Source organism: Rhinolophus ferrumequinum, chromosome 12, assembly GCF_004115265.2.
Source record: "Rhinolophus ferrumequinum isolate MPI-CBG mRhiFer1 chromosome 12, mRhiFer1_v1.p, whole genome shotgun sequence".
Lineage (NCBI taxonomy): Eukaryota > Metazoa > Chordata > Mammalia > Chiroptera > Rhinolophidae > Rhinolophus > Rhinolophus ferrumequinum.
This window is the reverse complement of record NC_046295.1, coordinates 9,199,127-9,214,135: the sequence shown is the minus strand read 5'-3', so window position 1 is coordinate 9,214,135 and position 15,009 is coordinate 9,199,127. Positions and strand designations below refer to the sequence as shown.

Here is a 15,009-nt window from a genome sequence, read left to right as displayed (position 1 = left end):
CTCTCTGAGTCGTGATAAGGAGACGAAAGCTTTCCCACATTCATTACATTGATACGGTTTCTCCCCTGTGTGAGTTCTCTGATGTCTTCCAAGATGTGACTTTCGGCTGAAAGTTTTACTACATTCACTGCATTGATAGGGTTTCTCCCCTGAGTGAGTTCTATGATGCAGTGCAAGACTTATCTTGTGCTTGAAAGTTTTACCACATTCATTACATTGATAGGGTTTCTCCCCTGTGTGAGTTCTCTGATGTATTCGAAGAGGTGACTTCTGGCTGAAAGTTTTCCCACATTCATTACATTGATAGGGTTTCTCCCCCGTGTGAGTTCTCTGATGTCTTCCAACAGATGACTTCTTCTTGAAAGTTTTACCACATTCATTACATTGATAGGGTTTCTCCCCTGTGTGACTTCTCTGATGTATTCGAAGAGCTGACTTTTGGCTGAAAGTTTTCCCACATTCATTACATTGATAGGGTTTCTCTCCTGTGTGAGTTCTCTGATGTGCTACAAGAGCTGAGTTCTTGCCGAAAAGTTTACCACATTCATTACACCGATAGGGTGTTTCCCCTGAGTGAATTCTCTGATGTTCTCTGAGACCTGATAAGGAGACGAAAGCTTTCTCACATTCACTGCATTCATAGGGTTTCTCTCCTGTGTGAGTTCTCTGATGTTGTGTAACCTGTTGTTTGTGTGCAAAAGCTTTTCCACATTCAGCACATTCATAGGGCTTCTTCCCAGTGTGAGTTCTCCAATGTCCATTCAGATTAGATTTCCAGAAGAAAGACTTCCCACATTCAGTACATTGATAGGGTTTCAACCCTTTGTGAATTCTCTGATGTTCTCTGAGGCGTGGTAAGTAGGCGAAAGCTCTCCCACATTCATTACATTGATAGGGTTTCTCCCCTGTGTGAGTTCTCTGATGTACTACAAAACGAGTTTTGTGCTTCAAAGTTTTCCCACATACATTACATTGATAGGGTTTTTCCCCTGTGTGAGTTCTCTGATGTTCTCTGAGGGACGACATGCAGGTGAAAGCTTTTCCACACTCACTACATTTATACGGTTTCTCCCCTGTGTGAGTTTGCTGATGTTTTGCAAGGCTTGACTTGTGGGTATATCTTTTACCACATTCATTGCATTGATAGGGTTTCTCCCCTGAGTGTGTTCTATGATGTAGTGCAAGACTTATCTTATGCTTGAAAGTTTTACCACATTCAATACATTGATAGGCTTTTTCCCCTGTGTGAGTTCTCTGATGTTTTTTGAGGAGTGAAGAGCAGGTGAAAGCTTTTCCACACTCATTACATTTATATGGTTTCTCCCCTGTGTGAGTTCGCTGATGTACAACTAGGGTAGATTTCCGGGAGAAAGCTGTCCCACAGTCATTACATGCATAAATTTTTTCACCTGTGTGACTTCTTCGATGTAAAATAAGGATTGACCTCTTAGAAAAGGATTTTTGACATTCATTACACTCAAACTGTTTTTCACTCACTTGAGTTCTCTGCTGTGTATCAATGGGTGACTGAGAAGTGAAAGTTTCCTTACGTGTATTATTATCACAAGGTAGCTCTACCGTGTGAGTCTTGTTTTGTACCTTAGTGGCTAAATTGTAGTTGAAGTTTTTCCCACACTCAAGTGGTTGCACTCCAGTGTGAGTTCTCTGATATTCACTGAATTGTGGTTTTGGACCAAAAGTTTTCTCTCTTGTATCAGTTCTCTGAAGTTGAGCAACCCTCCTGAATCTGCTCCCAATTGTATTACATTTATCTTCATGAAATTCACAGGGACTCTTCTCTGTGTGAATACTGGGAGAAGCAAGGGCTGATTCATTACATAGCTTTCTTCCAAATTTATAATGAGATCTCTCTTTTGCGTAAGCACTATTCCGCGTAATGAAGACAGCTTTATCATGCAAAGCACAACCACGTTCATTAGATTCAAAAGACTGCCCCGAAGAAAATTCCGGCACATAATTGAAAGTTTGCACATTCTGATAGTAATCAGAAGATTTCTCTCCAGTATCTCTTCTCTCATTTCTAGTACAGGAATGAGATGCATTACAGTCATCAATCTTCTTTTCTGACTCATTATGAGGAGCCAACGGGTAGAGATCCAAGTATGTAGGCCCTACACTGTCACATATAGAGGTCATTTTTCTTGAAAGGAACAACGTCTGTGCCCAGATTACATGGTTTTCCTGAAATTTTCTCTTGCTCTGCAATCAATGGTCTGTTGGTGGTGAAAGAAACTTGACATAAACACTTGTCTTGGTTTTCCTGGCTCTTTTCAAAAAGATCAAGTTGGCAGTCTTCTAAAAATGAAAAATTAAAAAATAAATACTTTATGAAATGTAACATTCTTAATGTAGTAAGTCATATACATATATGCCCCACTATATATTTCACAAAATCCAGGTTCTTAAACTACCAAATGCAGATTAAAAAGATAGGATACTCATTAGTCCACATGTTCCATCTGGACGTTTCCCTTTCTCATTCTACATATCAAAACCAAAATAAGTTTATAATGTAACAAATTTCCTCGTATTTAAAGAAATAATCCTAAAACCCAAGCTCTGATTCTCCTGGGTGTCATTCTTAGGAACACAAATGCCCAAGAAGAAGTGTAAAAGTGACGGAAGGAAAAGGTATCTTTCCACCTCAGTGGGATTCACTGCTCTATTCTGGCTTTCGTACTTTAGATTTCACTACTGTTGTTCAAAAAGCAAACGTTTTTTGACCAGCAATCCTAAGTATCACGTTTTTAATATGCTCACTCATTTTGTAAAAACCAGTTTTATCACTTTCCCAAATTTCACTCTGCTTTCCATACACTTTTCAACATACCTGGTATCTACCAGTTGTGAGAACCTTAGGATCACATGTTTCAAATTCAACAAAATACTATGCAAGTGGAAAACAAGGATGTCTGCGTTGTGAGAGAAAATTTTCATCTTCAGTTGGTTATATTTGAAATAAAGACACCATAACACTGAGGTACAGCTGCCCTAAACGAGGTCATCAGGATGAGATATAAAGGCCTGAATTACGGGGATGGATGACACAAGCATGGAGGGAGTTACTGTACAGAAGAAGAGCAGATAGAGAGGACAGAGCTCAGAGACAAATTAGGAGAGAAAGAGACTAGAAAACAAAATTTATTCACTGAAATATCCATTGTATGCCTATTCCTATTCCTTATTGATATTGAGGTACTAAGGATACAAGGTTATACCAGGCAAATGAGATGTGAATAAGCGTTCAGGGAAGCACAGACAAAGTAGGATCAAATCCAGGGAGGGAGTGAGCTCGGGAATCATGATTACTGCCATCACAGGAAGCAGACAATGTATGGGAGGGAGTATAGGCCTGTGAAGTTTTCAAATGGGACACAAAAGTGGAGATTCTGAAATATTATTTGAGAAGTAAGAAGACCTGATGAGTGCTTAGGAAAAAAATAAAACAAGGGCATAGATGGACTGACTGCTGGAGAAGAAGAGAGCCGCTATAAATACGGCGCCGTGGAAGGACAGAGTTACAAAGTGATCACAAGATATGAATTCTTCATAGAAACAACACATTTGTGAGGAATGTACATAGCAAGTGTCTCCCACACATTACTCTGTTCCTTCCCAGCTTTTAGAAACATGGAAACCAAAACAAATGCACATAAATCCCTTCGGTATGAGCCCACAGCAAATTGAGTTTTATGGTAGGGTATAAACCTGGGGCACAATGACACTTTTCATATAAATGCCTTATGCAGCTTTCTACACTGTCATCCGGTTCATGAATCAGTTGTCATTAGAGCATGCATTTGTTTCTGGACTCTCTACTCTGTTTCAAAGCTCTGTAATTATCCCCAGGACAGTAGCATTCTGTGCTAGTTACAACAGATTTACAATATATCTTTAGTACCTGTTAGAAAAGATCCTACACCATCCCATTCTTCAAGGATGTTTATACAACATGGGTAAGAATTCAGAATTTTAGAGTGGTATCCCAATCTACGAACATGATATATCATCCATTTAATTCAATTTCATGTTGCTTAAAGATTTTCAAACATTTCTATATTTTGTGCAGCTGTATTTCTAAGCACATTTCCATTGTAACTTCTTACATAATACATTCTCACTATTAACATCATAGGATAATTACTATATGAATTCTATTTATTCTTTTCATTCCAAAAACCGCATTTTGGCTTTTATTTAATTTATACTATTACACTTTTCTATTTAATCCATTTATGTATTTTTTTAATTAATTACTTCTGTTTTGCCTAAGTATCCTCAAAATTCCTTGTTCTTCAAACCTTCCAGTAAGAGATGCTATACTCATACCCCAAAATTGTGCGCAGTAAAGGGTAATCTCAGCACGTTTGGTGTTTTCACAGGCTGCACATTCCAAAGAAATGAATGCACTCTGACAAAGTCGTGGGTGACGACTTGTAAGCCCATGGAACAGCCTGCCTGATAATAGTGTCTTTACATACCTGGGGGCTTGGGCCACAATGAATAGTTCAGGCTAACACTGAGATTTATGGTTGGGGCCTTGGGGCTCCCTGGACGGGCTACATGCTGAGTAAATGAGGTCAATCATGCAGGTGGTCCAGCCCCACATGCCCGACCCACAATAAGAACCTTGGACAACAAAGCTTGGGTAAATTTCTCTGCGTGACAATACTTCATGTGTGCTGTCATACATCGCTGCTGGCAGAATTAGGACTTTTCATACAACTCCATCGGGAGAAGAGTATAAGTTTGCATTCAGTCTCTCTTTGATTCTGTCCTGTGTGACGTTTCCCTTTCCTGATTTTATCTGTAACCTTTTGTTATAATAAACTCTAATATAACAGCTCTACTGAGTTACCAGAGACCTCCACACACAGGTTCACAAATACATTTCATACTTTTATAAATTTTGATAACCCCTTGATCAAATAGATTTTCCAAAAGTTATATGTATTTTTAATTTAAATATGGGGTATTTTGTTCTCATACTGTCTGTAATTTCTAGTTCTATTAAATTATGTTGCTTTACGAGCTTAATGTTTTCTTCTAACCCAAAATAAAATTATGTTTTGTTACTGCACTGACTCTTCAGAGAAAGCTTATACTATATTTTCAGAGTACAGAGCTTAAAAAACACATATCAATGTATATTAGCATGTCATAAAATATGCTATTAATATCTAGAGCAGGGTCAACCAACATTTATGTACAGGGCACGATGGTGAATATTTTAGTCATTGTAGGCCATATCATATCAATCACAACTATTCAGCCATTTTGTTGTACCACAAAACCAGCTATAACCGATACGCAAACAATGTACTCAAAAAACTTGTTATTTGTAACAACAAATCGCTAGCTGTATTTAGCTCAAATAACATAACTTACCAACTCTTGACCTAGAATCACAGTTGTCATCCACTGTATCTTGTTTGAAATCCGAGTGGTGTATATGCAAGGTCAGACAATTAAGTTCGTGAACTCATCCTAAAAAAGTGCTACATACCTCATCGCTGAATATCACTAGTGACCTTCAAAGTACTCCCCTCGGGAAGCTATGCACCAACGCCAGAGCCTAGTCTACCCATCAAAGCAATTTTGGAACTCTTTTTCTGTAATGGCCATCAAAGCTGTCATATTACCCTTGATGTCTTGAATGTCAAGACATCAAAATGTCTTCCTTTCAATATTTCCTTTATCTTCAGGCAAAAAAAGAAGTCACCAGGGTACAGATAAGGTGAATAGAAAGGGTGTTCCGATACCCTTATTTGTTAATTGGCTAAAAACTCCCTCAAAGACAGTGCAGTGTCAGCTTGTGCACTGCCGCGATGCAAGAGATCCTTCAGGACCATTTCTGCACACACCTTTCTCATGCCAAGATTTTCAGTTCAGTTTTTCTTGACTGTTTCTCTATCGATGTTTGCTTGGTCTGACATGCTACTCCCAGTAAGCCAACGATTTTGACGCACAATTCGACAAATTTTTGCAATGTTTTTATCAGTTCTGCTTGTGACTGGCCAACCTGATTTCTCTTCTTCAGTGATGCGTTCTCTCCTCTCAGAAAAATGTTGAATCCATTTGTACGCTGCTGTTTTCCGCCCGGTATTATCCCCATAAACCTGGACTAACATGTCTCTCATTTCACTTCCCCTCTTGCCAACTTGAACACGAAATTTAATGTTTGTTCATTGCTCTAATTCTACCTCACTCATTCTTGCGACAGCACACAAAAACACGCAACAACAATGTACGACTCTCAGCAAGACACCACCACACGTCGACACAAACACGGTTGTGAGGCACTGATATACCAAGATTAAGAAACCTTGGTGAGCTGTTTGTACAGTGCTGCCAATGTATGCACATGGTGGCAAGTTCGTGAACTTAACTGTAAAGACCTTGTATCTCTTCTCTCTCTTTTGCCATGCTTTAAAATTCCATTTTAGTTAGCATTATAATCTTCCTCTATATTTAACTTTCTATTGGTTAAATAAAAACTCATTATTTGATTTGTGAGGTATAAATGATACACTGTTGCCTAATGCAAAAGATGAAAACCGGTAACGTTGTATCCTTTAAATTTATATCCTCCATACCCACATTTTATTGGATCTACGTGTATATAAACTTCCAAAGCTGCCCAATGTTGAACCGATCCCAATTTGGATTTAGTTTTCCAGGGATACCTTCTACCGGTATTCTAAAACTCACCTGGATAACTCCCATTTAGAAATTTGTCCTCCACTAACAATGGATCTTCTTGTTCCAACTGGAAGATCACTTCTGGTTTTATAGAACAATACCCTGTAAATGGGAAATAATTAGGAGATGGTTTCACTTCATGGGATATGGATGATTCTAAATGTTTAGGAAGATGCAGCTTTAAGAGTGACACAGAAACAATATTCACTTGACTGCTTCTAAGGGGAGGTATAAAACACAAATATTTTCAGCTGCTCAAAGGACATCTCCTTAAACCCCTAAATCACAAGCCTAAATAACATTAAATTCTAATAAAGGTTCATGTTTAGTAGCTACAGTGAGAGAGAGAGAGAGAGAGAAAGAGCTATGGAGATCTACAAAAGGGTCCTTTCAATCTTTGATTGGATACTAATTTGTGGTCACATGTGAGGAAACTACCTGGGGGTGCGGATTTACCACAAGAAAGTAGAATGAAAAATCACCAAGGCACACAGACAAGTGGGAAGTTTCTGTTTCCAGGGTAGAGAGGCAAAGACTCCTCAGTAAGATTCGTCGTCAGAAACCATAAAGGGCAGGAGGTAGTGGGCTGATGATATACTCTTAACTACTCAAAGAAAAGGACTATCGACAAAGAATCCAGGAAAATGATCTTTTAAAGATAAAGGTCAAGTGAAAATATTTCCAGATGAACAAAAATTGAGAGATGTTTGCTGCTAGAACAAAAATTGAGAGATGTTTGCTGCTAGAATCGCATGACAAGATACAGTAAAGAAAGTTGTCTTGACTGATTTAAAAAGTAATTGTGTACAACAATGAGTACATGTGTGCAATGTTGGGTTTTTAACACACACACATGTTTTTATGTTTCCAAGAAAACCATAAAAGAGGTAGGAGGGAGTCAAGCTATATTAGAATAAGGAAATAATACCAAATGGTAACTCAAATGCACAATAAAAAATGAAGAGAAACAAAGATTAATAACATAAAACATACATAACAAAACATAACCCCTAACTAACAATACCACAAAAGAGGGCGTAGGAAGAATAAACTTACATAGGAGGAACCTGTCTATACATCTCTAAAATTAAGTTAAGATAACTTGATGTAGATCTGCTAAGTACAGGTGTATATGGCAGCTGTATATGGTAAACACTAAAGGAATAACTAATTAAATGAACTCTCAAAAAATGTTGTGAATAAAATCATTAAATGAACTGAAATGTTACATGAAAAAATATTCACATACTACAAAACAATAGAGAAATAGACGAGAAAAATACATGATACATGTAGAAAACAAAATGCAAAATGGCGTACAAATATCCAAACGTATAAGAAATAACATTAAATGTGAGCAAACTAAACAATCCAGACAAAACGCAGAGACTGTCAGATTGATTAGGAAAAAAAAAAGAAAGAAAACAAGCTCCAACTGTATTCAACTATACGCGGTCTAAGGACATACACATTACATTCAAAGATACAAAGATGTTGAAAGTAAGAGGGTGGCAAGGGATATTCCATGCAAACAGCACCCATAGGAAATCTATAGTAATATGAAACAAAATACACTGTCAAAAATGTTATTAGAGATAAAAAGGTATTAATATTTATAACGACAAAATGGTAAATCCATCATGAAGATATTGTAACAAGTATAAACATATACACATCCAACAATTGAGCCCCAGAATACATAACGTTAAAACTGGCAAGTGAAAGGAAAAATAAACTATTAAACAGTAACAGTTGGACACTTCACTGTCATACTCAATATGGAGAGAGAAGCCAGGTATGAAATACAGGATTTGAACAGAACTATCAGCCAACTAAACCTAACAGACATATATATACAACACACCTCACATAACAGGAGCACAATTCAAATTCTTCTAAACTGTACATAAAAAAGTCTCCATCATGTGCTATGTATTAGGCACAAAACAAACTACAATAAATTTAAAACTACAGAAATAATACAAAGTATCTTTTCTGGCCCAGTAGAATGAAATAAGAAATCAGTAATGGAATGAAATTTGGGCAATACACGAATATGCAAAAATTAAACACCGGTCTCCTAAATAACTAATGCATTGAAGAGGAAATTGAAAATACTTTCTGATGACAGAAAGAGAAGGCACAACATACCAAACCTTGTAGTATGAAGCAAAATCAGTTTTTAGAGGGAAATTTATGGCTATAAACAACTTTATAGTTGACTCTTGAACAATGCAGGTGTTGAGGTGACGCCCCGTGAGCAGGTGAAAATACACATATAAATTCTGACTCCTGAAAAACTCAGTCATAACTTATATACATGGGGGTTTGGTTCCAGAACGATCCAATCCAATGGAGACTAACATGTACAGCTGCTCAAGTCCCTTATATAAAATAACATAAAACAATGCATACCGTCTGCCCTCCGCATCCATGGACTGCTAACCACAGACACAAAATACTGTTTTCAATCTACAGTTGGTTGAATCTGTAAATGCAAAACTCAGGGATGTGCAGGGCCAAATGTATATTTATTGAAACAATATATGTGTAGAAGTGGACCCAAGCAGTTCAAACTCATGTGGTTCAAGGGTCAACTGTATTAAGAAAGAAGATCTCAAATCAACAACCTAACCCTTACATCTTTATGCAAATGAAAAACAAGCGCAAACTAAACCTAAAGCAAGCAATGGAAACAAATAATAAAGACTGGATTAGAAATTCATGAAAGAAAAGATACAAAATCAAAGTAATTACAGTTGGTTCTTTGAAAAGATCAGCAAAACTGACAAATCTTTACCTAGATTAACCAGAGAATAAAGGGAGAAGACGCACATTATTAAAATCAGAAATGAAGGAGATGACATTGCTATTGACTATACAGAAACAAAAACTGAGTATAAAGGAATATTATGAACTATTGTACAGCAATATATTAGATAACTTAATAAAAGGGATAAATTCCTGGAAAGACACAAACTATAGAAACTAAGTCAAGAAGAAACAGAAACTCTGAATGGAGTTATCACAAGAGATTGAATCAGTACCCAAAACACTACCCACAAAGAAAAGCCTATGGCCATACGATTTACAGCTGAATTCTACCAAACATTTAAGAACCAATAATACCAATCATTTACAAACTCTTCCAAATGACAGAAAAGGGAATACTTCCTATCTCATCGAATGAGGCCACCATTACCTTGATACCAAAACCAGATAAAGACATCACAAAAAAACCCACAGACCATCGATACCTCTTATGAATACAGAAGCAAAAATCACCATCAAAATACTAGCAAACTGAATCTAGAAACATATTCAATGTATTATACACCACGACCAAGTGGGACTTATCCCAAATATGCAAGGCTGGTGTAACATCCAAAAATCCAGCAATGCAATTCACCATATCAATAGATTACAAACCACACGATCATCTTCACAGACAGAAAAAGCATTGTGACAAAACTCAACACTCTTTCATGATAAAAATGCTGAACAAACTAGGAACACAATGGAACTTCTTCCATCTGATAACGAGTATCTAAGAAAACCCCACAGATAGCATCACAGTTCATGATCAGAACCTGGAGTTTCCCCACTAATATTAGAAGACAGGATGTTCATGCTGAACACCTCTATTCACTATTGTACCGGAGGTTCTAGCTGGGTCAATTGTGCCACAAAAAGAAAAGTTATCCAGATAGGAAGGGAGGGAGAGAGGGCGGGAAAAAAGGAAGGAAGGAAGGAAGGAAATAAGGAAGGAAGGAAAGAAGGAAAAGGGAGAAGATTGATTCACAAATGAAAATATCTTACGTAGCAAGAATTCGAAGAAGGGCTGTTAGAAGTCAAACATCGATAATGGAGTCAGACTCCATTACAATTCACATCTGATGTTTGATGACCGAGAGGTGCCATGTTGCCCTTAATTGGATTTGAACTCATTAGCTAATGTGGCACTCTACGAGGACTGCAGCATGAGGGTGTAAAGAAAGTAAAAGATTTTTGTTCAAGAGCCCAGTACTGTGTATTTTGAGAAGTGACATTAAGTCCTTTGGTCATCATGGATGACATCAAGCACTTCAAAGGAGTGTCTTAACGACGCCTTGTATCATGGCTTTAGTATGGCCAGACTCATGTGTAACCGTGATTTATATGTTTGGTTATCGGGGAAGCAAGATGCCCAGAGTCTTTCCCCAAAAGGGGACTAAATGGAGAGGAAATTGTCATTGTCATTGGTTGAACCACCCAGTCAGTTCATTGGCAATGGATGAAATGTCTGTAAAACGGTACAGATGGGACCAATATTGGCTAGTGCATCCTCCAATACCAAGATGAGTGCTTGAACTTTGGCCAATTGTACTATCTTGGGTCCCGTCTTTATCACAGAAATCCCAGGTAAAGGAGGAAAAGAAGCAGCTCTCCAGGGAGATCCGTTATGAGTCACAGTGGCAATGCCATTCGCAAAATGAGGGAACGCCTTCTGCTGTTCATTGTTGATCCCAAGAGGTTCCCTAGGGAGTCAAGGGGTCTGGAATAAGGATGACCTCCTCCAGCACTGCACCATCTACCAACCAACGGAGCACAGAGCAGGCCAGGCCACCTCCTGCTGCATGTAGGATGTGCCAGAGAGCTCCTGTGTATCTGTCTTTTAAACACCACTTGCACTTCGGCCAGGAGGTCTCACTGGCCATCCCGAGGTTGAGGGACACTGCTTTTAGGACACAAGGCACACTCTTCACCTGGGTACTGAAAGTCACAGACTCCCGACCTGTGAGTATCTATTTCCAGGACAGACAAGTGTGCAGTCCACAATGCTGCTGCAATGGCATTTCACATGATAACGGGGGCACTTTCCTGCACCTGAGGCTCATGGGCATTTTATGGGAAGCATGGGTGGTCCAGAAAGTCCAAGAGGCATGAGAAGAGGTTGCTAAAGCCTCTACAGCAAGAGTCTCCCAGGGACAGAAGTGCCTCTTACATAACAATTTAGTCAGATTTTACAGCATTCAGTTGTAGGAAACACCATTCAAAGTGGACGATTTGTGATTAATATTATAAAATTTGTTAAAAGGAATATGTTGTCATCAAAAACCAAAGGAAGAAAAAAAAAGTACAGGAATTAGTAATGTTGAGCATATGCAGAGTGCTAAGAGCTATTTCATGAATGTCAGGAATACATAAGTCCCTCAACTGACGAAATAATCCTCAGGAATTTAAGTGAGGAGGTGCGGCTTTGTACTAAGGATGGGACAATGGCCCATTACGTCTTGTGAGCTCTTTTATGAGTATCTGTATGTCGGGAATGACTGTGTCAAATGCATCTCCTCAGAGGAGCATGTCATCAATGTAATAATCATATCTGTGCTCCTGAGGAAAGTTGGATGTGGTTAAGATCTCGCCTGCACAGACTGGGTGCAATGGCATAACTGAGGGGGGCGGTCACTGAGTTCCATTTGTCAAGCTAATGAAGCGTAAGTGTCAGACATGTAATTTCATTATGTTACTTGGGTCACTAAGTCCATGATGCACTACAATGGGTGCTGTGTCACCACAGTGAGGTTGGTTAAGGCAATAATTCCAATGGTTCAGGTGAAGCATAACTATCTGTCCTCTATACAACACCTGCCCTTACAGAAAGCATCCTGTTAAAAGTCACAGGAATACCCACGTTAACTGTCATTTGAGCCCCAGTATGGACTGAGGCCAGGATGTTTGCCAATTTGCCAATCAGTATATCTCAGCAGATGTTAGTTAAGAATATGTTGTTGAGGCGCAAAATGAAGTTGGAACCATTTTTTTTTCATATTAGTATGTATTGGACTTCCAACTGGGTTAGTTTGCAGACTTCATTTCCAATATTTCGTTTCCTGCCTCTGTAACTATCCATGTTTGGGCTGTTTTGTAGTGCTTACCAGGACACAAAAAAGTTTGTTGCTCACATATTGAGGCAATCAGGAGAAAGCAGGGTAGGCACTCAAGACAGAACGAAACAGTTTGAAGGAAGGAACAAGTGGCCCTGGATTTTACTGTGGTCAGAGGATGCAGCCAGAGTGAGAGTTGCTATTTATTACGTTGGTGCAAGTAACTGCGGTTTTTACACTTATTTTTAACCTTTTAAACAGCAATTACTTTTGCACCAACTTAATATAACGACAAGTTACAATAAGCCAGGATTTGCATGGTGTAAATGGACTGATTTGTGCCAAGCAAGGAAGGGGCAGACTTCATGATTATCTTGCCCAGATGTGGAGACAGGACGGAGGACATGAGGCTTGCCAGCTATCAGAGCTAGACATCAAAAATGCAGACAAACTATTTGCTAAGGAAATGCCAAACAGAATTAGCCCAAATAAAGCCACACCCAGACATAAAACAGTCAGACATCTAAAAACTAAAGAAAAGTAAAAAAAAATTATGAAAGCAGCAAAACAAAAGTAACCTTAAATATGGGAAAAAACAATTGGAACAGTGACATCTCATGACAAACCACAAGGGCTATAGGAAAGTGGCACAATGATTCAAGTGCTAAAAACTCTTAACGCAAAATTCAATATGCAGAGAAAATACCATCAGGAATGAAGTGTAAATCGAGACATTCTCAGATGAAGAAAAATGTACACATTTATCACCAGGTGGACTACCGTAAAAGAACAGCTACAAAAATTCTTTTATAGATTTTAAATGTCTAGGGATCTTAAACTATCAGGAAAAAAAATGAACAAGACTAGAAGTAAAAAATATAAGTATAGCCGTCCTCTCATACCCATGGGAGACACGTTGAAGAACCTCCTGTGGGTGCCTGAAACTGCACACAGCACCAAACCCTGTATATAGTATGATCTTCCTATACATACATACACATGAAAAAGTTTAATTTTTAAAATAGGAAAAGAAACATATTAACAATAACATAATAAAATGGAACAATTATAAGAATAAACTATAATAAAAGTTATGTGAATGTGGTCTCTCTCTGCAGGCAAACTAGCACAAATTTCTTTCTCCTTCTCGACAGTATCACAGATAGATTTGTTCTTACTGTAGATCGTAGCAACTTCAGCATATGAGTCTTTTTTTCTTATTAAGTCAAAAATGTTTACTTTTTCACTTAAAGGAAGCACTTTACCGCTTCTCTTTGGCATATGCGAATTTCCAGCCACTACTCTTGCGCGCTAGGTCATCATGAAGTGAAACAAGGATGACTCGAACACAAACACTGCAGCACCCTGACAGTCCATCTCCTAACCGAGATGGCTACGAAGTGACAGTAGCATCCACAGTGTGGAGACACTGCACAAAGGAATGACTTACGTCCCACACAGAACAGCCAAGATTTCATCACACTACTTACTCAAAATAATGCACAAGTTAAAACTTATTGTTTATTTCTGGAATTTTCCATTGAGTCTTTGCCGACCTCGGTTGACCGCAGGTAACTAAAACCATGGAAAGCAAAACCGTGGATGAGGGGGGACTACGGTATATGCAACAGGTATTCCTTCTCTTACGTTTACTAAACTCTTTCATGGTGGAAGCAGCATTATAACTGTCAGATATCGTTAAGAGTATGCGGAGAGAAAACGTTTGACAAAGTTACATTATAAATTAGGGAAGGTAAAAGGAGGTACACGTCACTCAAACTAACGAAATATGAACACTAGCAGCCTGTGATAAGTTATAAAAAATGGAATTCCTAGAGAAAGCACTAAAAAGAACTATACAAAAACCTCAAAGACACTATGGGCAGATCAAAATGGAATTCTATAAAATTCTGAGGTAGCCCACCAGAAGGAAAAAATAAAGAAATAGAAGAAAACAATAAACAGCAGACTTGAGCCCTAACATATCTATAATTACATCAAATGCAAACGATCTAAAGACAACTTGTAAAACACAATCAGATGGATTTACAAAGAATCTGACTATATTCTGTCTACAAGAAACTCACTTCAAAGTAATGATGTAGGCAAGTTTAAACGTAACACACCAGAAAAACATATACCGTGCATACATTTAGAAAAAAAAAAATCTGAGGGTCTATATTTCTATCAGATAAAGGAAACTGAACAGAAATGAATATTAAGAGAGAAAGAGAAGGACAGTACAGAATGATTAAAGGAACAATCCACCAAAATGACGTCAATATGAAACATGTATATAGCAAGAGAGATTAAAAATACATGAAGCAAATACTAAGAGAATTAAAAAGAGAAGTCGATAAATCCATAATTATAATCAGATCCTTCAACATCCCCTTCCAGCTACTGATAGAACTAGATA

The 15,009-nt window shown here is 38.1% G+C and overlaps 1 protein-coding gene across 1 annotated transcript in view; it reads right to left on the bottom strand.

Moving 5' to 3' along the window:
• Positions 1 to 6: 6 nt before the first annotated feature.
• Positions 7 to 15,009, bottom strand: part of LOC117031782 (zinc finger protein 585A) — a gene marked incomplete at its 3' end in the record, with an annotated part of 55,578 nt that continues 40,575 nt past the window's right edge. Inside the window, exon 5 of the mRNA XM_033122479.1 lies at positions 7 to 1,476. Coding sequence (XP_032978370.1) covers positions 7 to 1,476 — 1,470 coding nt within the window. The remainder of the gene's footprint in view (positions 1,477 to 15,009) is intronic.